The following is a 23,179-nucleotide window of genomic DNA, read 5'->3' as shown; positions in this document are numbered from 1 at the left end:
TGCAAATGGGCATTCCCGTGTTCCTGCCATGCTGTAAATATATATTGGTTGCAAAGCATCTGAATTTTGGCCATGTGATTATTGGGGTGATGCAACTGTCAAAACTGTGAGAACCAGTTGTAAGTCCTTTTTTTCCCCCCAGTGTTATTGTAGCTTCAAGTAATATTAAATGAATGATTGTATGTTAGGACTATTATCAAGCTGCTTATTAACTCTGATTAAAATAAATATGGCATAAATATGAACAGAAATCAAATCCAAGTCCTGTTTCAGTGGAGCAGAAACAGAGGTGGGTTCCTACCAGTTCGCACCTATTCAGTAGAACCGGTTCGTCAAATCTACCGAACCGGTTAGAAGAGGTTCCACCAGTGGACCCGGAAAGCAGGCCACACCTACAGAAATTTTTTGAAACCCACCACTGGTCCTTGGATGTGATTATTCTACACTATCAGGCTCATATTTATAAAACTCAGTGCCTCTGTGAAAGGTAAGGATGACTACTGCGTTTGTGGTGCAATCAGAACATTGCGTGTGTTGAAGTTGTTTTAACGCAAACCAAAGATGCCTTTTAAAAAAACAAGTTTACATCATATTCTTATGCATGCCAGTGCTGTGTGTGAGGTAATTGAAGGTGGTTCTGACAAGTATCATCGGCATCTTCATATCCGGTCACATGGGCAACAAGCCACTCCCATCCGGTCATATGGGCCACTCCCACAAAGGAGGCCACACCCACAGAGTAGGTTCGAACAATTTTTGAAACCCACCACTGAGCAGAAACCACAAACAGCTACCCATAAACAACCTTAAGATTTAATATGAGACAGAAGGGACATCCCAAAATACAGATTTACATAGATTATTCAATCTTTGTTTCTAAAACATAGCTGTGCTTGTGAGACCATCCAAAACATATTTTTTTTGTCTACTTTCAGATTGTCCTTGTAGGCAGAGAGATCCAAAACATATTTTCCTCTATTATCAGATTGTCCTTGCAGGTAGAGAGATCTTTGCAGACCTGACCTGAAAGCTTTTAGAAGAGTTCATTTGACCCATCCTGCCCTAGGTATTTGAGGTTTGATATGACTGGCCTCCCGACAATTTCTCCTCGTTCTCTGCCCAGAATTGGATGGTAGGGCACAATCTAAATCTCTTCCTGAACCTTTCAAGTCAAGACCAGTTGCTGGCTAATTACACCTTGCACAGTTCTGAGGTCGTGACTACTGCTGCCTAATTCACACAGGAAAACACTCTCTGTGTTGTCACTGGGATCCAGTCAAGTTAGTCGGCTGCCATGGTATCTATTTCCTCTTGCCGTGTTTCCTGGAAACAATGACTTCAGTACCCAGAAGTGCTTAAGCTGTCTGGCAGGAAAGGCTTGGTGATAACCCCCAGCTTCCTGCTGAGAAGGGTGCTTTGTGCTTTCAAGATGAAATGGTTCCACCACAAAACCGCGTTCGACTAAAGCGCGCTCGACGAAACCGCGTAGCTGATGTCATCACAGCGCAACGAAAAAAGCACGCTGTAAACGCTAAAGCTAAAATTAACCCCTAAACCTAAACCTAACCCCCCTAAACCTAACCCTAAACCTAACCCTTAACCTAACCCTAAACCTAACCCTAAACCTAACCCTAAACCTAACCCTAACCCTTAACCTAACCCTAACCCTAACCCTAACCCTTAACCTAACCCTAACCCTAACCCTTACCTTAACTTGAATCGGCTTGCTTTCAAAGCGCTATTTAAAGCGCCCTTTTTTTTCCGCGGTCGCTGTTGTTGCCCTGCTGATGACGGCAGCGACGCAGTTTAATCAGGCACGCTTTAGTGGAGCGCGGTTTTGTCGTGCCACGGATGAAACAGGTGGTAGAAAGCCAGGTTGCTTTGAGATGGGAATGCAAGAATCCCATAGATTGTCACTTCAGTATCTCTAATCTAAAAGATCAGAAGAGCAAGGAAGCTATTAAAAAGAGGCTGTCCAATCCTTTATATTAGAGTTTTCCAAGGAAAGGCAAAGTAGCTGCCAACTGAGCTTTAATTATTAAGACTTTATGCACTAAAGAAAATGTATTGGCTGTGTTATTCTCCTAGATTCCTTATAATTCTACTGGATTGTTAACTAAAGCATATTCTATCAGCATCACACTTAGGCCTTTTCCCCCAAGTGTAGCTGAGCACAGTGTTGTGTATTCAATTTCATGGCAGGCAGGTGAGTTCTCCTGGGGTGCAGCTGGAACAAGCACTAAGTATGTATTACAAGAATGTAACCCAAGTGTGCAGCTACCTGGCAGAGTCACGCTAACGGGTTGTTCTTGGCATGCAAACTTGGTAGCAGCTGTGAAACAGAGTGGGGAATTGCTGGGATTTACAGCAACATTATAGGTACCCTTTTCAATAAAATGTTTGGAAACTCTTAACATCCTTCAAGAGGGCAACTTAACTGTTAATTTCGGCGTCTCTCAAAAATCTCAAATTTCAGATCAAAGAAGGGGTGGGTATAATGTTACAGCGAGCAAACGGATCTGAGAAGAGGCTTGGTTTCAAATCTGCCTAATAGTGTGCATAGTGTGATATTTAGGCAGACTAGGATCAGGAAGAGCAGCTCATCACATTAAGTTATGTTCCAAATATCACAACATTAGGACAGCTTGTGTTCCAAGACAGTCGGCTGGCACTGCTGGGAAAATTACAGGTGAGGCATGCAAGCAGCTAGCCCTTCTTTTCTTGCTTACCTCTTCTAGCTGATATTATGCTATTGATGCTGATAGACAGGCAGCTCTTAGTGCTACCAATCAAAAGACTTCCTGCAGCTATTTTGTTTTCCCCTCCTTGTTGTTTTTATTAGGAAAAAAAGATGCAAGAAAACCCAATGGAAAAATGGCCATGTGTGTGTGTTACAAGAGGGACATAATAATACAGTATCCTGGGCTCCTTTGTCATAATTTTTTATGAATGAAGCAGGACAATTGGATAAGAAAAGTTTTATCTAGAAGTATCCAGGCTCTGGGCTGTAAATCACCAATATTTCTGTGATTGCAAAGGATCAGCTATCCCAAAGATCCTAGGAAGTGTGTGATGTGTAGGGGTGGGGAGGGAAGGAAACAAGAATGAGATGGTATCGCTGTAGCAGCGATCAGATTGTTCTGTTTTCATTTGGCACATTATTCTCTTGAGAAAAGGTATCAGGGATAAAAGGAAGGGCACTAAGCAGGAGGAGTCGGTTCACCGACAAATGCGCACTTGACAAAAGTACGCCGACGAAACTGCAGCGAGAAAACCACAAGGTCGAAATCGCCCGACGAATGCGCGCAGAAGCACACCGACAACAGCGCGCCAACAAAAGCATGCCTTCAACAAACAACTAATAACAACCTCCTAACTCTAACCCTAAACCTAACCCTAAACCTAAGCCTAACCCTAATCCTAACCCTAACTGTAACCCTAAACCTAACTCTAAACCTAACTCTAAACCTAACTCTAAACCTAACCCTAAACCTAACCCTAAACCTAACCCTAAACCTAACTCTAAACCTAACCCTAAACCTAACTCTAAACCTAACTCTAACTCTAACTCTAAACCTAACCCTAACTCTAAACCTAACCCTAAACCTAACTCTAAACCTAACCCTAAACCTAACTTTAAACCTAACTCTAAACCTAACCCTAAACCTAACCCTAAACCTAACTCTAAGCCTAACCCTAATCCTAAACCTAACTCTAACTCTAACTCTAAACCTAACCCTAACTCTAAACCTAACCCTAAACCTAACTCTAAACCTAACCCTAAACCTAACTTTAAACCTAACTCTAAACCTAACCCTAAACCTAACCCTAAACCTAACTCTAAGCCTAACCCTAATCCTAACCCTAACTCTAACCCTAAACCTAACTCTAAACCTAACCCTAAACCTAACCCTAAACCTAACCCTAAACCTAACTCTAAACCTAACCCTAACCCTAAACCTAACCCTAACTCTAAACCTAACCCTAAACCTAACCCTAAACCTAACTAAACCTAATCCTAACCCTAAACCTAACCCTGAACGTAACCCTTACCTTAACTTAAATTGCGCTTTTGTGGGCGTGGTGTTGTGGGCGCATTTAGGACATCGCGGTTTTCTCGTCACGCTTTTGTCAGCACGCTTTTGTCGTGCGCGCATTTGTCAGGTCACGGGAGGAGTCAATATGGCTATCCCGTGTAATGAGTCCAGTATTGGGTGACATACTGAGTGTAGGTCAAGTGAACATCACCGTTGATTAGAAGCAAGTTAGCTAAACTGTCCAAAGGAAGCCAGATTATTACAACTGGCAAGGAAACAGGGTGAAAGCAAAGCAGAAATTGCAACTCCTTTGTGAATGGTAAGAAGAAAATGAGAGGAGCCTTTCACTGCAGTTTCAGTGCCCAACCCTGGATAATTAAATCCTACAATTAATGACCCTGATGTGTGCTTACCTCTAGGATGTGCAATACCATTGAAATAAGGCAGGTGCCTCAGACAACAACACCCTTGATTTGGTACAAGATTGTTGTGTGACTATGGAGAAATCAACTGCCCTATTAATTAGTACCACAGAAATTGAAGAAAGAGAGGGACAGGGGTTTACACCAGAAAAAGGTATTTGTCTGAATTCCTTCTCGGCATCTTTCATTCTGTTCACAAAACTGTCTTTCAATTTCCTGACCTCAGTAGGGACATGTTCACACTCTCCAACAACAGTAGTTTATTGCAGCAATAACTTCACTTCTGTCGCGTCTGCGTTGCAAGTTCAGGAGAAATTAAGTACACAAATGGGGAGTTTAATCACTGAAGTTATTGCTGAAGTAAATTTAGCTGGATTCAAAGGTCTTCTTCCTTGCATTTACGAATGGAGAACACATTCACACATTGCACAAATTGCAGACTATTGAAGAAATAATGTAAAGTATTTTGATTGTTTACTGCTTTCCTTTTTTCTTCAAGAGAGAGAGGGGGGAGGGAGGGAAGGAGGGAAGGAGAGCGAGGGAGAGGGAGAAGGGGAGAGAGGGAATGAGAATCTCTCCCTCCCCGTCATAAAATATGATAAAACATACATTTGGCTAAGAGGTGTGCAGCAGTATACACAACGAAATGGAATGTTCCATTCCAATTTGTTTTTAAATTGCAAAAATCAAATGCTTTTTAAAAAGCCAATCATTTTAAACAAGTACATAAGTAAATTTCTAAATATATATATATTTCCAAATATATACTGTATTTAACAACAATTTCCAAATATGTATTTGGAAAAAATATATATTGTTACATATTTGGACACAATATACTGTTTGCCTAACCAAAGAAGTTCCAAATTATATTTAACAACAAATTCCATATACATATATATATATTTTCGTAGATTTTCATGGGTACAGGTATGCAGGTTTGGGTGTATTCGGGTCTTTTCCCGCGTAAGATTGAGAGTATCTTGGCGACATTTCGACGAGGTCCCATTCGTCATCTTCAGGTTGGTGTCTTCGGCCTCGTGCCTGTGCGAGAAAAAAAAAACAGGCACGAGGCCGAAGACACCAGCCTGAAGATGACGAGTGGGACCTCGTTGAAACGTTGCCAAGATACTCTCAATCTTACGGGGGAAAAGACCCGTATACACCAAAACCTACATGCCTGTACCCGTGAAAATCTACGAATATATATACATATTATATTATATTATATATAATATATTATATATAATATATTATTAATATATTTGGACAGAATATATTGTTTGCCAAACCAAACCGGTTCCAAATATACTGTACATTTAAGAATAATTGCCCCTGCATCACTTTTCCTGGATGGAAATTTCGTAATTTCCTATGAAATCAGCCACATATGAGAGAACCGCGTGATTAAAAGGGACAGAAGAGTGTGATGTGTTCCATAGTAAGGAGAGAGAGAGAAAAAGAGATAATTTAGGCACACTTCTCATATCCCAAATGATATTAGCCAGTTAAATGCTTGTAATGTGCTCCAGGAATCAAATGAAAAAAAGTGAAAGCAGGGACTTGGTGTGTCAGTTGAAACTTGATTCCTAAACTTCTTTCTTTGAAAGGCATTTTTTCCCCCAACGGACAGAAATGGAGCTACCTTCTGAGAAAGAGGTGCTTAGGTGGTGGTTTCAGAAGGGAATGTAGAGAAGCCCATGCCATTGTTAGAAACACCCATAAAAATAATACAAAAGTAAACAGTATCAAGGAAAGCAAAGGACTAAAGAGGGTTTTCAAACTAGGCTTTCTTAAAACCCCTGCAAGAACCATGCCTAACTCTTCTTCACCGTCTTTTGAAGGGCTTACTAGCCAAAACTGCCAGACAGAGAGCAGAAGGCTTTATTGCCATTCCTGTCATGCTGCTTTCAGTCACTTGCTTTTTCCCAAGTCTACCGGTTCCTTCATAGTTTCTCGATGTAGTCAGCAGGAAAGGGAAAACGATAACCTTGTTCAGTGTTCGAGTAGGACATTTGAAGCAGCACTGCCTTGAGGCCTCTTCTCAGGCAAACGATTCCAAAGATTGATGTGCCATAACGTATTTCCAAAGTTCACAGAGCCTGCGATCATCTGAGGCAGGTTGTTGACTGTCTCGTGGAATTTAACGGCTGGCATTAAAGTAAGGCCTTTGATTGTTGCAGTTTCTTCTCCTCTCCGGGGTTACGGGAGTAGCCCTACCCACCCCTAAGGCTAGCTGCAAAGTTTCCCAGTCTCATATTCCACTGGGTTTGGGAGCTTGGCATTGAAGGCCTGGAGGGTAGACTGGATCCGACTCACTTCATTGTTGGCGAGTTTGAGCCTATGACGAAGCAAGCAAGAGAAAAGATCAATGCGGCTTTTCCCCGGTGGGGAGAGACGGTTGACTCGGTCCCTGATCTCAATCAGTTGCAATATAGCAGAATCCTGGGATCCTTGGGTATAGGGGTAATCTAGCTGAAGGACAAGGTCCCGAATGGCATCGGACTCAAATGGCAGGCTGTAGCCAAAGACCTGCAAGCTGTTGATTCTCATATACCCTAAGTTCTTAGAAGGATCTGTTTCCAAAGGCTCGTAAAAGATGGTTTCGTTAGAACTGTCGTTAAGGGATTTGATGCGGCTCCGCAAATAGACATGGACTGTTTCAAAAAAGGTCTTCCACTTGCTGCCTAAAGTGAGAGTCCAGTTTTGGCATTGGCCAGAGGCATCTACATTAGTCCTTTCCCAGTCAGGGAAGCCAGTCTCGTTGGTAGGCATAAACCAGCTTTCGGAATGGCTACCCCCGAAGGGGTTGACGTAGATGGCCATGACTGGTTCCAAGGTGCTATTCTTGGTGAGGCAGATCTGGAGGGAGAGGGCCAGCATGAGGTGGACCAAATTTGGCTTGTACTTGTTGCTTTTCAGCGTCACCAGCATCCTCTTCCTCCAGGAAGGGTCAAACCATGTCCCCAGGCGCATATCATTGCTAATGAAGATTGACTGTACTTCAATGCGGCTGTCCCGCTTCTGCAGAAGATATTTGAGCTCCAGGTCCTGCAGGTCTGTTTCTAGACCTAGGTAATGCTCAAGAGACTCTGCCACCTCTGGGCGGCACAACCCTAAAGTGAGGATATAGCCAGAATTGCAGGATCCACACTGGGTGATGTTATCCTCTGCACAGGCAGCACATTCTGGCCCTTCTCCTGCACTACAAGGGATGGTGACCTGACAAGAAGGCTGATCATTAGGGCAGATGCAGCTGCGGCTTTCTTCAACAAATGTCCCTCTCACAGAGGCCTCGCTGCAGTAAAGGAGGGACTGAACGTGGCTCCACCAGTAGGTCAAAGGCCTAGAGGAATAAGGTAAACAGAGAGAAACGTGAGCTCTGGAATTATACTTCAGAAGCAGAGCATTTGACCTGGCCAGATTTTATGCTTCACCAACTCACTCCCCAAAGAAAAAGGAAACGTCCCCCCACCACCACCACCCAAGGAAAATCTTACATTGCAATATCCTTCATGGAATTGTAATTATTCATTCAAGTTGAATGAATGGCTTTGCTTGCCAGAAGGTTGCAAATGACTATCATTTGACCGCAGAACCATTGTAAAAACCTGCTGATTGCCAAGCACCTGATTTGTAACCATACGATTATGGGGACAGTGTGATGATCTTAAGTGCGAGGATTGGTCATAAATATTTTTTTCAGTGCTGTTGTAACTTCGCATGGTCGCCAAATGGATGGTTATAAATTGAGGGCTGCTTATAATAGCCCTTCTAGAAGAGCCGAGGTGGCGCGGTGGTTAAATGCAGCACTGCAGGCTACTTCAGCTGACTGCAGTTCTGCAGTTCGGCTGTTCAAATCTCACCGGCTCAGGGTTGACTCAGCCTTCCATCCTTCCGAGGTGGGTAAAATGAGGACCCGGATTGTTGGGGGCAATATGCTGACTCTGTAAACCGCTTAGAGAGGGCTGAAAGCCCTATGAAGCGGTATATAAGTCTAACTGCTATTGCTATTGAAATAAAAATAAATGAGCAATATCTGAAATCTGTCTAAATACTCACTTTTTTAAAAAAAAGTTTTTAACATTATAATGGCTTTACATGGTTATTTTATGATGCCCAGAGTCATTTGATAGTGAGATGGGCAGCATATAGATTTAATAAAGAAATGGGGAAATTCCAGAACAGAAGTTTCAGTCCATATGCTAAATAGAAATATTTTCCTTCGCATTACAAGGGCTGAATCCTACAAACTTGAGGTGAGAATTCAAAGCCAGGGGAACTGACAGACTTCAGACAATTTGGGATGCCGTAGAACAGTGGTCTCCAACCTTGGCAACTTTAAGACTTGTGGACTTCAACTCCCAGAGTTCCTCAGCCAGCTTTGCTGGCTGAGGAACTCTGGGAGTTGAAGTCCACAGGTCTTAAAGTTGCCAAGGTTGGAGACCACTGCCGTAGAAGATTCAGACCACTCCCAAGAGGGGGAACTAAGAGTCGCAGCAAACTCCCCCCCCGTGCTCTGGCAAACTGAGACTATATGGGAGAAAGGGAAGAGGAGTGTTGCATGGTCACTTTTAAGCAAATGCAGAAGGGTCCGTTTTTCCCCACTCCAGGTCAACCTTCATATTCGGGGAAGGGAATGTATTTTACCTGCCCATTCAGATTATAGCTGAGCATTTATAGCAGACTGCACAGCACTTCTCCATTCACAAGAATCCTCCACATTCTGTTTCCTGAGAGTCTTTCTCTCTAAGGCAAAACATATCTGGGTTGCAAAAATGGAGATGACCAATAAATGGCAACAAAAGGTTAGATAGATAGATAGATAGATAGATAGATAGATAGATAGATAGATAGATAGATAGATAGATAGATAGATAGATAGAGAGATAGATAGATAGATGATAGAGATAGAGATAGATAGGTGATAGATAGATGATAGATAGATAGATAGATGATAGATAGATAGATAGATAGATAGATAGATAGATAGACAGACAGACAGATAGATAGATAATAGATAGATAGATAGATGATAGATAGATAGATAGATAGATAGATAGATAGATATAGATAGATACATAGCGATAGAGATAAATAGATAGATGATAGATAGATAGATAGATAGATAGATAGATAGATAGATAGATAGATGATAGATAGATAGATAGATAGATAGATAGATAGAAAAAAGATAGATAGATAGATAGATAGATAGATAGATAGATAGATAGATAGATAGATAGATAGATGATAGATAGATGATAGATAGATAGATAGATGATAGATAGATAGATAGATAGATGATAGATAGATAGATAGATAGATAGATAGATAGATAGATAGATAGAGATAGAGATAAATAGATACATAGAGATAGAGATAGAGATAGAGATAGAGATAGAGATAGATAGATAGATAGATAGATAGATAGATAGATAGATAGATAGATAGATAGATAGATAGATAGATAGATGATAGATGGTAGGTAGGTAGGTAGGTAGGTAGGTAGGTAGGTAGGTAGGTAGGTAGGTAGGTGGATAGATAGATAGATAGATAGATAGATAGATAGATAGATAGATAGATAGATAGATAGATGGTAGGTAGGTAGGTAGGTAGGTAGGTAGGTAGGTAGGTAGATAGATAGATAGATAGATAGATAGATAGATAGATAGATAGATGATAGATATAGATGATAGGTAGGTAGGTAGGTAGGTAGGTATGTAGGTATGTAGGTAGGTAGGTAGGTAGGTAGGTAGGTAGGTAGGTAGGTAGGTAGATAGATAGATAGATAGATAGATAGATAGATAGATAGATAGATAGATAGATAGATAGATAGATAGATAGATAGATAGATAGATAGATAGATAGATAGATAGATAGATAGATGATAGATGATAGATGATAGATGATAGATGATAGATGATAGATGATAGATGATAGATGATAGATGATAGATGATAGATGATAGATGATAGATGATAGATGATAGATGATAGATAGATACATAGATAGATATAGATATAGATTTTGTTTTGTTGCCATCCAATGATCACAGCAGCCTAGATATAATAAATATACTTTCTCTCTCTCTCTCATCTCATTCCTTTGCAAGAAAGAGGATCATCTAGCAGCAATCAGTTGGGAAGCCACTGAGGTCTCTGAGGTCACTACTACCAATCTGTTGTTGCTAAGGTGACAAGAGCCTTTGAACCAACATTGACAACATAGGTCTTTGTTCTGTTTCTGCATCCTTCCTCTGCTATGGCTCCAGACTTGGGCTCCCATATCTGCCATGCAGAAAACTGGAGGAGGTGGGAGCACAGGGATTCAGAAAACTATTATTATTTTTTTCTCCCACCCAGTGGCAAGTCAGTTTTGCAGCCCAGATATGATAGCTCTATTCAACATGACCACATTTGTTGTAGATGTAGGATAAGGAATGGGGGATAAGGGAGTGTCTAATAGACTCCTTGTGCCTGCCTTTTACTATATTTATATCCCTGCAATCCAGTAAAACTCTATTTTTCATTTTACATATTTGGCTGTTTGCTATATTTCTCAATTTGCAGTTTTCATTCTCTTAAGGTTACTGATACACTGATTAACATGCACTTTAAGTCTCAATAAAAAAAAAAACTTTAGATGATCACATCTTTGCATCAAGATTCATTTATGAGCTATGATTTAATTAAAAAGACAATGTGAACAGGGCAGCAGACTGTGAATCAATCCCAACATTTCAGTACTCTAAATTAAACCAAGGAATGAACAGAAGACAAGACAGACTGACTCCTCACAAAAATAACAGATTCATACCCCTAAGCATCTAAAGATTAGGCATGAGAAATAGGGTAGGAATTTTTTTTAGCCATTTTTGGAATGAGGATAAAAAAGAGTTTTCCACTTCCCAAGTACAAAAGAAACATTCTCCAAGATTTCTCCATCTCCCTGAAATCCTTTTCTGCCCCCCACCACTCACGAATTTATGGAGTAATGGAGGAAATATGAAGCTTCACTGAGTTACTCCAAATATTGATGATCTTTCAATATCTATTAAGGCATAGAGCATAAGGATGGAAATACCACTGCCACAAATTTTAGTGGGAGCAAAATGATATAGTCTGCAAGCAGATTCATCATTGTGGTGATGAACAGCCAGCAAAACATGGTGTATGTTAGCAGTCATCATTTTCCATGTGCACAAACACACGGATACATCCCTTCCCTCCAACAAAAGCAATAGCAATAGCAGTTAGATTTATATACCGCTTCATAGGGCTTTCAGCCCTCTCTAAGCAGTTTACAGAGTCAGCATATCGCCCCCACAGTCTGGGTCCTCATTTCACCCACCTTGGAAGGATGGAAGGCTGAGTCAACCCTGAGCCAGTGAGATTTGAACCGCCGAACTGCAAAAGTGCAAAGCACTTTTAAGAAAGATGCATCCTAAACTAGAACAGCTGCATGCAAAAAATCATCTATTAAATATAATTGTATTTTGAAAAGTCTATTAGAAAAGCTGATGACAAAATTCCATATAATCTCTGAATAAAAATGAGTAAAAATAAATCGAGCATTTATTTGCACATCTACTTACTGTAAATGTTTAATCATATTTCAGCTCCAATTCTTTAATTCCTCTCCTGTTATTTACCTTGTTTGTATCCTAATGCAAACAGCGGCAGGTCTGTTTTAGCCAGCCTGGTCCCAATATTTTTGTTTCTAAAGTTGGGAATTGTTCAAACTACATTCCTATGCTCCAGTGGTGGGATTCAGCCAGTTCGCACCTATTCGGGAGAACCGGTTGGTAACTTTCTAAGCAGTTCGGAGAACCGGTTGTTGGAAGAAATCTCCTTTTGTTTTTTTCCACTTTATAGGCTAATCCTATAAGGAAGGCAGGAAGGAAACATTCTGGTGCTGTTTCTAGCTTAATCTTTATTGCCCTCCTTACAGAAACTGCCTCTCTGGTTAACCTTAATTACATTGTAACAGCTAAGGTGAAGCGCCCATCAACGTGAGTGAACATCATGTTACTGGGTGGGCATGGCTAACTCAACATGAGTTAGCCATGCCCACCCAGTCACATGACCACCAAGCCCCACCTACCCTGCTGGTCATTACGGCAGAGAACCGGTTGTTAAATTATTTGAATCCCACCACTGCTATGCTCCTTGCTTAGGCCAAAACCCAGAGAATCCTCAATTATGCTTCATCCTGTTTTCTTTTTCTCGTGGAAGTGTTCTGCAATTACAGTACAAGAGAATGAATGACCTAAAATACCTTGTTTGAACATTTCAAGTCACTTTTAAATGACCAAAGAGCAAACATAAATCTTTGTGTTTTCTTTCTTTCTTTAATGAGCCAAGGTGGCGCAGTGGTTAGGGTGCAGTACTGCAGGCCAATTCAGCTGACTGTTATCTGCAGTTCAGCGGTTCTAATCTCACCGGCTCAAGGTTTACTCAGCCTTCCATCCTTCCAAGGTGGGTGAAATGAGGACCCAGACTGTGGGGGCGATATGCTGATTCTGTAAACCGCTTAGAGAGGCCTGAAAGCCCTATGAAGCGGTATATAAGTCTAACTGCTATTGCTATTGCTTTCTTTTTTTCAGATGAAGGACTGGAATTTTATCTATTTGAATAATCAGAATTATGCTTTCTGTGGCTTTCTTGGGTGCAAAGATTTGAAAGCCTTCTGAAAGTCTGCAGTCTGGGCAATTCATGCTTTCAGGTAGTCCTCGACATGACCACAATTGAGTCTGAAATATTCTTTGCTAAGCAAGGCAGTTCTTAAGTGAGGTTTGCCCCATTTGATAACCTTTCTTGCCACGGTTGTGAAGTGAATCACTGCAGTTGTTAACTTAGTAGCATGGCTATTAAGTGGATTTGTTTGTCAGAAGGTTGCAAAAAGTGGTCACATGACCCTTGGACACTGCAACTGTCCCAAAAACATGGCAGTTGCCAAGAATCTGAATTTTGATCATGTGACCACAGGGAAGCTGCAATGGTCATAAATTGGAAATGCTGTCATATGTCACTTTTTTCAGTACTTTTGTAACTTCCAATGGTCACTGTTCTGACCCCCTCCTCCGTCCAGTAACAAATGCTGAGACAAGCTTAGCTGGAATGCCACAACACTTTATTAGCAGGAAACATATATCTTGGTGGCTGAAAGCCCAAGCACAACGAACAGATAAAAAACCTTGGCAGCAACCCAGACTCCGACAGATACAGATAACAGCTTCTCCAGCGTTGAGAATTAAGTTGAATCCTGCAACCAGGCTCCTCCCAGAGTCTCTCCTTAAATACTATCTTGAGAGGAGCCTAATTACAACCACCTGGGTCCAATTATCTTCTGAACCTGTGTAGTTGTTCTCTACGTCAATCTGCCTGCCGTTGCCAGGCGTCCAGGACCAACTCCCTTGTCTCCTCCCCACTGCTCCAAGGCCTGACGTCAGGAGCACACTCCCTTTGGCTTTCACCACTGCTCCATGCCTCAGGCGCCTCCTGGTGTCCAACCAGTCTCTCTGAGCCCTGCTCAGTCGGAACCCTGTCTAGGGTCCTCCACATCTTCCAGAGCCGAGTCATAAGGCTCCTCGCTGTCGGAGTCTGTTTTCAGCTCCAACGGCTCCTGCTGGGCCACAACAGGTCACTAAACAAATGGTTGTAAGTCAAGGCTACCCTGAATCTTCTCTGTAATTATGTGGTATTTTGTTTAACTTCACTTGGAGAAGTTGTATTCTCTCCTGGGCAACTTTAAAAGTCAGGACAGAGGAACAGCATTTGGAAAGGGAAACACTCCAGAACTTTGCTACTTCATTCAGGTAGGTTCATTGCCCAAAGCAACAATACCATCTGGCGTTTGTAGTGCCTACAGGCCAATGCTATAATGTACCAACTGGGTACAAGTTTTTTTCTATATTTTCATCACTACAACTCATAGATGGTCGAGTTTGTGAGCATCTAAAGTTGCAGGTCCACTAACATGTCCTTCACACCCATTAATTGTCTTCCATGTGTAAAACCTGGCACATCAATTTATACTTTAATTTTTATGCCACTTTGATGATTAGTATTTGCCTTCCCATCATTTGCTGTGTTACTCAAAGCTTCTGTGCTTTTAATTTTTTCAGGTTACACACTTAACAGCTATGGCTCATTTCTCATAGTACTATGGCACTCTGCTCCTGCTTTAGCATTTTTCATTTCTTGGAGGACTGGTTTTATGCGGTGAAAGCTAAGCCAAAAAAAAGGCAACTAAAGGAAACCTCCCAATTCCCACAGCCAGGAAAACAGCCAGCTCTTAAAAGCTTTCCAAAAAGCCAGGAGGGTTGAAGCCAATCTGGGATGGTATCCTAAAAGGCAAGTGTCGCCTGAAACCTGATTAAAATAGGTCCACTTTCTCTAGGGTACTGTGTAGCTATTGTGCAGCTTCCATTTCGACAATCTTCCTTAAAAAGGAAAGGTTGAAAACAGAATGAAAATTAGCAATAACAATAGCAGTTAGACTTATATACCGCTTCATAGGGCTTCCAGCCCTCTCTAAGCAGTTTACAGAGTCAGCATATTGCCCCCAACAACAATCCGGGTCCTCATTTTACCCACCTCGGAAGGATGGAAGGCTGAGTCAACCCTGAGCCGGTGAGATTTGAACCGCCGAACTGCCGAACTACTGCTATTGCTAAAGTAGCCTGCAGTACTGCACTCTAACCACTGCGCCACCTCGGCTCAGTGGTTAGAGCTCAAACTGGTTGGGTTCAATGATAGTTTTTTACAGAAACAATAGATTACTACTTAAGCATCAGTGGACCAACCCGTCTCTCACAGACCTATGCCTAGACCAAACTATAAATCCCTCTTTGAGGGACATGTGTGGTTCTGAAATGTGAATAGAATAGAATGGGATGGAATGGAATGGAATAGAATAGAATAGAATAGAATAGAATGGAATAGAATGGAATAGAATGGAATAGAATGGAATAGAAGAATAGAATAGAATGGAATGGAATGGAATAGAATGGAATAGAAGAATAGAATAGAATAGAATAGAATAGAATGGAATGGAATGGAATGGAATGGAATAGAATAGAATAGAATAGAACAGAAAGATGGCTGCAGTCTCAGCTCTGAGATCCTTGCCCACTTCCTTGGGCCTTCCTCTTGGAACCTGATGTTCACAATGTCATTGCAAACTTGAAGAGTTTACTTTCTTTCCACCAGCATTGATACCTTCATCTCCCAGTTAAGTGTTCTGAAAATTTCTTCAGGGTCTAATGGTCAACTTACTAATGGCTTACTAACACTATCTGGGGAGATAGTGTTGTTATATTGCCAAAAATCTTCAGAGTGCATTGTTGCACACTTCAGCATACATGGATGGTGAATGAGCAATAAAGAAGGATGATGGCATTGATCAAGCAGTCTTTATTTATTGATTCAATCTTGAAAAGGCTTCCAATTTATCTCCCAAATCACTTTCATCGATATTGAACATGTCATGTCTCAATATTGCTAGTAATGTCCCTTCCATTGTTTGTGTATGTTTTTCTCAGATACCAAGAGGAATTTTAGAGTATCATTTATCATCTCAAATGTATTGTTATGCTCTTTCAGCTACAGGAAATGTTTTTCAGCATCACACAATCTAGTATAAGGTTAAATCTTTCTACTTGTGTTTAGGGATTTTAATGGGATTATCCCATGTCTCATAATGAATTTTTTTCCAGTGATTGTTATATACTTAAGTGAGTGGGAACGTCTATGCAGACATTATCTGACTGGTAAAATTATAGATATGACTATATTTTCACCCGTTGTTCCATCTTTTTCTTTCTTTCAGAGTTAGCATGTTGGAATCTCTTGCTCACATTTATTTCAATCATTAAGCCATAAGAAATATGAAGTTAGATGTTAGGCCTGCAATTATATTCCTTTTAGAATTTTGGCCTGCCACACTTTCTCTTATTTCATTATGCTGTTTCATTAGTATAGTTGATGGGAGGGGGGAATAGACAGGAGTAGGATTGTGGAATGTGTTGTTTTCATTCTTTTCTAGAAGATCAAGGTCATCCTTTGTCTCAGTACTTTGACACCTGACCGGAAGCAGCTGGGTGTGGATGCCAGCATGGAAGAAGAAGATTGGACCATGTGATGGATTGTGGGTGTGGGGACAAGATCATGAACTTTTAATTGGGTGGAATTCTGATGTCATTTCCAGAATTGGGATTAACAGATGTGCTAAGATGTCTGCTTTATTAAATTGGAACTTTAAGGATTGTTTTGCCTTGGACTCTGATTTAATTCTACATGATACTTGGAACGCTGACATTAGATGTCTCTGCTGGTTCCCACTGTTTTCACACACAAAAAAATCCTATTAAAGTTTATTCTCCTTAATTGAAACTATGGCATCATTTGTTCTTCCCAACCTGCTGTTTGATAAACTTCATCAACTCAACTTTCCCATTTTATGGCACTCTGTGATTTTAGTGTTACAGAGGAATTTCCAAGATATGATTTCAAAATTTCCTATAGAGAGGTTGATGCAGAAAATAGATGCTTTCTATTATTTTTAAAAATTCAGCAACCTTGATAAAAGCTGATGCAGCATCACTGGCAGGCAAATTCAGTGAAGGAAAATTATAAGGGATTAAAAAAAAAGAAATGCTACTCCTGCTTTCTTATATGGGTATCTTAATCATAGTCCCGACTTCTTATGCCAGCTCTTCTAATTCATTTCTTCCAGCTTTCTAAGAAGTACATTTGCCATATTAGTAGTTCTTGTAGTACCAGAAGTATCAATAAATTCAAGAAAATGTTCTATAACGGCCCTATAACAGGGATATGTTCAAAGTTTCTGTTGCTATTACAAAATACATGATTCAATTCTCAAGTTCCATATGACTGATGTCAAATGTGCAATTCAAAATCATAGTGTCATAATACCTTGCTGATTTTATATTTGTCAAAACTTCTCTTTGACTTTTGCTGCCATAACTTTATTTTTGGTATTTGGTATTTATTAATATTTGTATGCCGCCCTTTTCCCTGGGGGGACTCAGGGCGGCTCACAGTTCAGAAGGAGGGGGGGGGGACAAACCAAGTTACATATAGGACAGTACTTCGTTAAAAAACACAACATTCATACTATTCGGGTACGGTGAGGTCTTTAGCCCCAGGCCTGTCGGGATAGCCAGGTTTTAAGGGCTATGCGGAAGGTCTGGAGGGTGGTGAGGGTACGAATCTCCATGGGGAGTTCGTTCCATAGGATCGGAGCTGCCACAGAGAAGGCTCTCCTCCGCGTGGTTGCCAGTCGACATTGACTGGCTGATGGAACTCGGAGGAGGCCTAATCTGTGGGATCTAATTGGTCGAGTGGAGGTAATTGGCAGTAGGCGGTCTCTCAAGTACCCAGATCCAATACCATGAAGGGCTTTGTAGGTGACAACTAGCACCTTGAAGTGTACCCGGAGATCAACAGGCAGCCAGTGCAGCTCGCGGAGGATAGGTGTTACGTGGGTGAAACGAGGTGCACCCACAATTGCTCGCGCGGCCGCGTTCTGGACTAGCTGAAGTCGCCGAATACTCTTTATGGTTTTAGTTCATTTTTTTCCAATGTGTAGGGCTGTGTAGAAATTGTGAGATGATGCCTCTTCTTATATACACTTGGAATATAGCATAAGTCCAGCTATGAATTTTAAATTTTAAGGAAATGTCCACTATTTGGAGCATACAACTGATTGGTTCAGGCAAACTGGTTGTTAATCACACCACTGGCTGGCCATGCCCCTCCCTGCCCGTCCCACCCCCACCCCTGCCACTCACTCCTTATTGCACCTTGCCTTCCTTGGGCGATGCCTAGAGTTGCACATATGGCATAGCTGCTTCTTCTCTCTGGTTCCCTCAATTGCCTCGACCCCACGGCCCAGCTGATCTCTGCCTGGTGACTCTTCCTTCGCTTCTCACCCAGTTACCTCCCACACAGTCCTCACTGCAAGCCTGCTTGCCTGCCTTCCCCACGACCTTCCCCACAGAAGAGACTAGACTGCCATCTGTCAGAAATGGTGTAGGGTCTCCTGCTTGGGGAAAGGGGGTCTTGGACTAGATGACCTACAAAGTCCCTTCCAACACTGTTAATCTGTTAATTAACAGTTGTCTCTGAACAGACTGATGACATTTTTTCTTGATGCTTATAACTTATGGCAATCGTTGATCTTAATATCTACTTAAACTGTTTCCACCTATGGAAAACTCTTTGGTGATTTGCTGACCTTTCATAGCACACCAAATTTGTAATCCATATTTTTTTCCCAATCCTTTTTGGCTGTTGCATTTGCAACAAAAGCTACAGCATTATACACTTTGCCACTGCAAGGAATTCCACATTAGGGCAAACTGAAACATCTTGTTTTTATTGTTTTGCAGGCGCATGAAACTTTTCACTTGTTCTAACCCTTGAAATACCTGGTGAGGGCTCAGGGGAGCCTACAGTCCTGACTAATCTACGGTAGATTTAAGAAATTTAATTTAACAGTAGCTGTTTCTTGTGTCCTCACCACTTCTTCCCTGACCTGCGCTTTTCTTCAGCGACATGTTTAGTAATATCTGTTTGAAAGCAGTTGTTAGGTCAACTGCACTTGGGACTAACTAGAAGGGTCATGGTAATTTCTGCCTCTGTATCTCAAGAATTCTGCAGAGTTAAAAGGCTTCCTTTGCTTTTTCCCTCTTTTTGAGCATTATCTCAGATGTTTCTTTCCCCTTTCATTGCTGGTTGTTGTTCTGTGCCAACTATGATACCTCTCAACTCTAAAAAAAAATAAGCAGGGTGGTAGAAGGCTAAAATAGAACGATGTTAGTGTCTTTGGGACAAGTACCCTCTTTTACCAATATTTCTTACTGTGTCCCTGAACTATTGACTGTCTATTCTCCTCAGGTGGATTCAAAGAAGCTTGTGAGAAGCATTTATTCATTGGTCTATGATCTTGGGGGTACTGGAGAAATATATGAGAGGGGCTTCCTTCTTCCTTTCTCCCTAAGTTTATCCTTTTTGTTATTTATTCTCACTTTTTCTTGTTATTCCTCTTGCCCCTTAACTTTCTTTAGAGCCAAGGTGGTGCAGTGGTTAGGGTGCAGTACTGCAGGCCACTTCAGCTGACTGTTATCTGCAGTTCAGCAGTTCAAATCTCACCGGTTCAGGGTTGACTCAGCCTTCCATCCTTCCGAGGTGGGTGAAATGAGGACCCAGACTGTGGGGGCGATATGCTAACTCTGTAAACCGCTTAGAGAGGCCTGAAAGCCCTATGAAGCGGTATATAAGTCTAACTGCTATTGCTATTGCTTTAGCATCATACTTTCTTGTACCTCTGTGCATCTAGAGCAGAAGGATACATTTGCTCTAGCAACGATTTTCTACAATCTAAATAGTAATCCCTTCCACCTCAGTTTGCCTCCTAGTAAAATACTGCAATACTACGTTTTAGCATGTGCATGATATAAAGAGCCAGGAGAAAGATAGCAGGGATTTTTTTTTCTCATTTCATACTTTAATTGGTTCTCCCTATCATAAGATCACTGGCTTTCCTAGAGCAAATAAAAACGGTTACCTACATGCTGATGCAATGAATAAGGAAATGTGGCGCAGTGATTAGGGTGCAGTACTGCAGGCCACTTCAGCTGACTGTTATCTGCAGTTCAGCAGTTTTAATCTCACCGGCTCAAGGTTGACTTAGCCTTCCATCCTTCCGAGGTGGGTAAAATGGGGACCCAGACTGTGGGGGCGATATGCTGACTCTGTAAACCGCTTAGAGAGGGCTGAAAGCCCTATGAAGCGGTGTATAAGTCTAACTGCTATTGCTATTGCTATTTTTTATATTGGACAGTTTTAGAAATACCTGCATAGATATTTAGGTAATACACCTGATAGTCCACTGCTAGAGAGTGAAGGTAAGAAATTGTTGACTATAATTCCATTTTCCAATTCCATTTTCCTTCTAAGCTAAGTGGCTAATATTTTGAAGCTTATTTGAAATTCCACGGTTGATTGCAGCAATCATGCAAAAATTATATCCAGAAATATTTCCAAAGTCAAGTCCACTTAGATTTCAAAACACTTCATGAATGGGTTTTAATATAGCATACCTCCAAATGAATCATTCTCTAATTTTCACTTACAACCAGAGGTGGGTTCCTACCAGTTCGCACCTATTCAGTAGAACCGGTTCATCAAATCTACTGAACCGGTTAGAAGAGGTTCCACCAGTGGACCCGGAAAGCAGGCCACACCTACAGAAGAGGTTCCAAAATTTTTTGAAACCCACCACTGGTCCTTGGATATGATTATTCTACACTATCTTGCTCCTATTTATAAAACTCAGTGCCTCTGTGAAAGGTAAGGATGACAACTGTGTTTGTGGTGAAATCAGAACATTGCGCGTGTTGAAGTTGTTTTAACGCAAACCAAAGATGCCTTTTAAAAAACAAGTTTACATCCTATTCTTATGCATGCCAGTGTTGTGTGTGAGGTAATTTAAGGTGGTTCTGACAAGTGTCATCGGCATCTTCATATCCGGTCACATGGGCGGCAAGCCACTCCCATCCGGTCACATGGGCAGCAAGCCACTCCCACAAAGGAGGCCACACCCACAAAGTAGGTTCGAACAATTTTTGAAACCCACCACTGCTTACAACCTACCTTTTCCCTGAATTTTTGTCCCCGATTAGAATTGCGTAGATCTATCTGGAGGATTAAATTTACAATGCAACGATCACATTTGTTCCATAATTTAACTAACCTCTCCTTCAGGAGTTTGAAGCGAGGTTGCCTGGGGCAGCGTTTAGCCAGATTGAAAAGGCGTCGGACAATCCGATGGCTTTTCTTAGATAGCATCTTCAAAGTCATGCCCAGTTTTTGATAGTGATGCTGAATATCAACATCTGCTGCCCAATATTGGGAGATGGCAGTTATGTTCAAGAAGCGATCCACTGGTAGCTTCTTCACAAGAGACTGTAGTTCCTCTGGGGAAACAAAACAAAATGTCAGCGGCAGGAAAACACTGGAAAACACCACAAAATTGCTGTAGTTTGTTTCAATAATTAGAGTACCATGGCATTAATTGAGCCTTGGACCACGCTACTTATTATTCATTTATATTTCGCCTTTATTATTTTTACAAATAACTCAAGATGATAAATATAACCAATGCAACTTCCTCCTCCTATTTTCCCCACGACAACAACCCTGTGAGGTAAGTTGGGCTGAGAGAGATGATTGCTCCAAAGTCACGCAAGTAGGCTTTCATCGTGGCATGACAAAACCGCGCTGTTCAAAATCGCGGCGATAAAATCACGGCGCTAAAGCCGCAACATCATCACCGCGCATCATCACCGCCGCGACAACAGCACGGCAACATAAGGGCGCTTTAAAACGGCGCCGCGGCAGAAAGCCGACTTCATTTAAGGTAAGCGTTAGGATTAGGTTTAGGGGTTTAGGGTTAGGGTTAGGTTTAGGGTTAGGTTTAGGGTTAGGTTTAGGGTTAGGTTTAGCGTTAGGGTTAGGTTTAGGTTTAGGGTTAGGGTTAGGGTTAGGGTTAGGGTTAGGTTTAGGGTAGTGAGTGTTTGGGAATGCGCGATTTTGCCCTCCGCGATTATGTCATCGCGGTAGGGTCGCGTTTTTCCTTAGCGCTTAGAACGGCGCGAATTAGTCTTCACGCTTATGTCTCCGCGCAGAAGGGCTTCGCGGATTTGTGGTGGAACCGGCTTTCATGGCTAAGGTGTTCCTGCAGATTTTACTCTGCTAGGTCTTGCTGACTATAGGGGATGGGGCTCCTTTCAAGGTCATTGAACCAGCACTGTCAGAAGACATTTCCATGCTCATGTGGCCAGAATGATGTGATGGGGTGCTGTTCCCTTCCCACTGAAGTGGTACCTATTTATCTATTTGCATTAGCATGCTTTCAAACTGCTAGCTTGGCAGCAGCTGGAGTAAGAATGAGAGCTCACCCTGTTGTATGCAGCTTGGGTCTTGAACCTGAGTTGCCGGCTTTCCAGACAACAATAGCAATAGCAGTTAGACTTATATACCACTTCATAGGGCTTTCAGCCCTCTCTAAGCGGTTTACAGAGTCAGCATATTGCCCCCAACAACAATCCGGGTCCTCATTTTACCACCTTGGAAGGATGGAAGGCTGAGTCAACCCTGAGCCGGTGAGATTTGAACAACCGAACTGCAGAATTGCACTCAGCTGAAGTAGCCTGCAGTGCTGCATTTAACCACTGCGCCACCTCAGCTCAACAAGCCCCATGTCTTAATTACTGAGCCATCATGCCACCATTTCATGGCTAAGGCGGGCCTAGAATTCATGGGCTTCTGCTTTCTAGACTTGTACCTGAGCCACTAGACCAAACTGGCTCTCTACTTGAGGTTGCTAATGATGAAAGGTAAGGCCAGTGGCTCCTAAATTTAAAAAAGAAATAAGGACTATGAATTGATCATCAACAATGAGCCTTGGAAAACAGAGCAAACAAGAATTCAGATCCCATGATAATATTATTCCACACTAGGATGAAATGTACTGATTTCTATTGAAACGATAATAAATATTCTTCTTTTTAAATGATGTCCAATAATTTTGAGTAATTTACATGGATTATTCTACCTTTTAAATACACTGGGCAATGACTTATTAATTTACATTTGTGCCTCACAGGATTTAGTTATTGTGTTTCCC

At 41.6% G+C, this 23,179-nt stretch overlaps 1 protein-coding gene across 1 annotated transcript in view; it reads right to left on the bottom strand.

Annotated features, from left to right (window-relative positions):
- Positions 1–5,694: 5,694 nt before the first annotated feature.
- BRINP2 (BMP/retinoic acid inducible neural specific 2) overlaps positions 5,695–23,179 on the bottom strand; it is a 156,829-nt gene continuing 139,344 nt past the window's right edge. The window contains exons 7-8 of the mRNA XM_087726799.1: positions 21,245–21,467; positions 5,695–7,805 (exon numbers count right to left, since the gene is read on the bottom strand). Of these exons, the coding sequence (XP_087582925.1) occupies positions 6,692–7,805; positions 21,245–21,467 (1,337 nt within the window). The 3' untranslated portion in view covers positions 5,695–6,691. The remainder of the gene's footprint in view (positions 7,806–21,244; positions 21,468–23,179) is intronic.

Source organism: Thamnophis sirtalis, unplaced genomic scaffold (genome assembly GCF_051295495.1).
Source record: "Thamnophis sirtalis isolate CommonGarterSnake01/CBP01778 unplaced genomic scaffold, rThaSir2_p1.2 scaffold_12, whole genome shotgun sequence".
NCBI lineage: Eukaryota > Metazoa > Chordata > Lepidosauria > Squamata > Natricidae > Thamnophis > Thamnophis sirtalis.
Note: the sequence above shows the minus strand (reverse complement) of the source record. Positions and strands in the feature narration are given on the sequence as shown.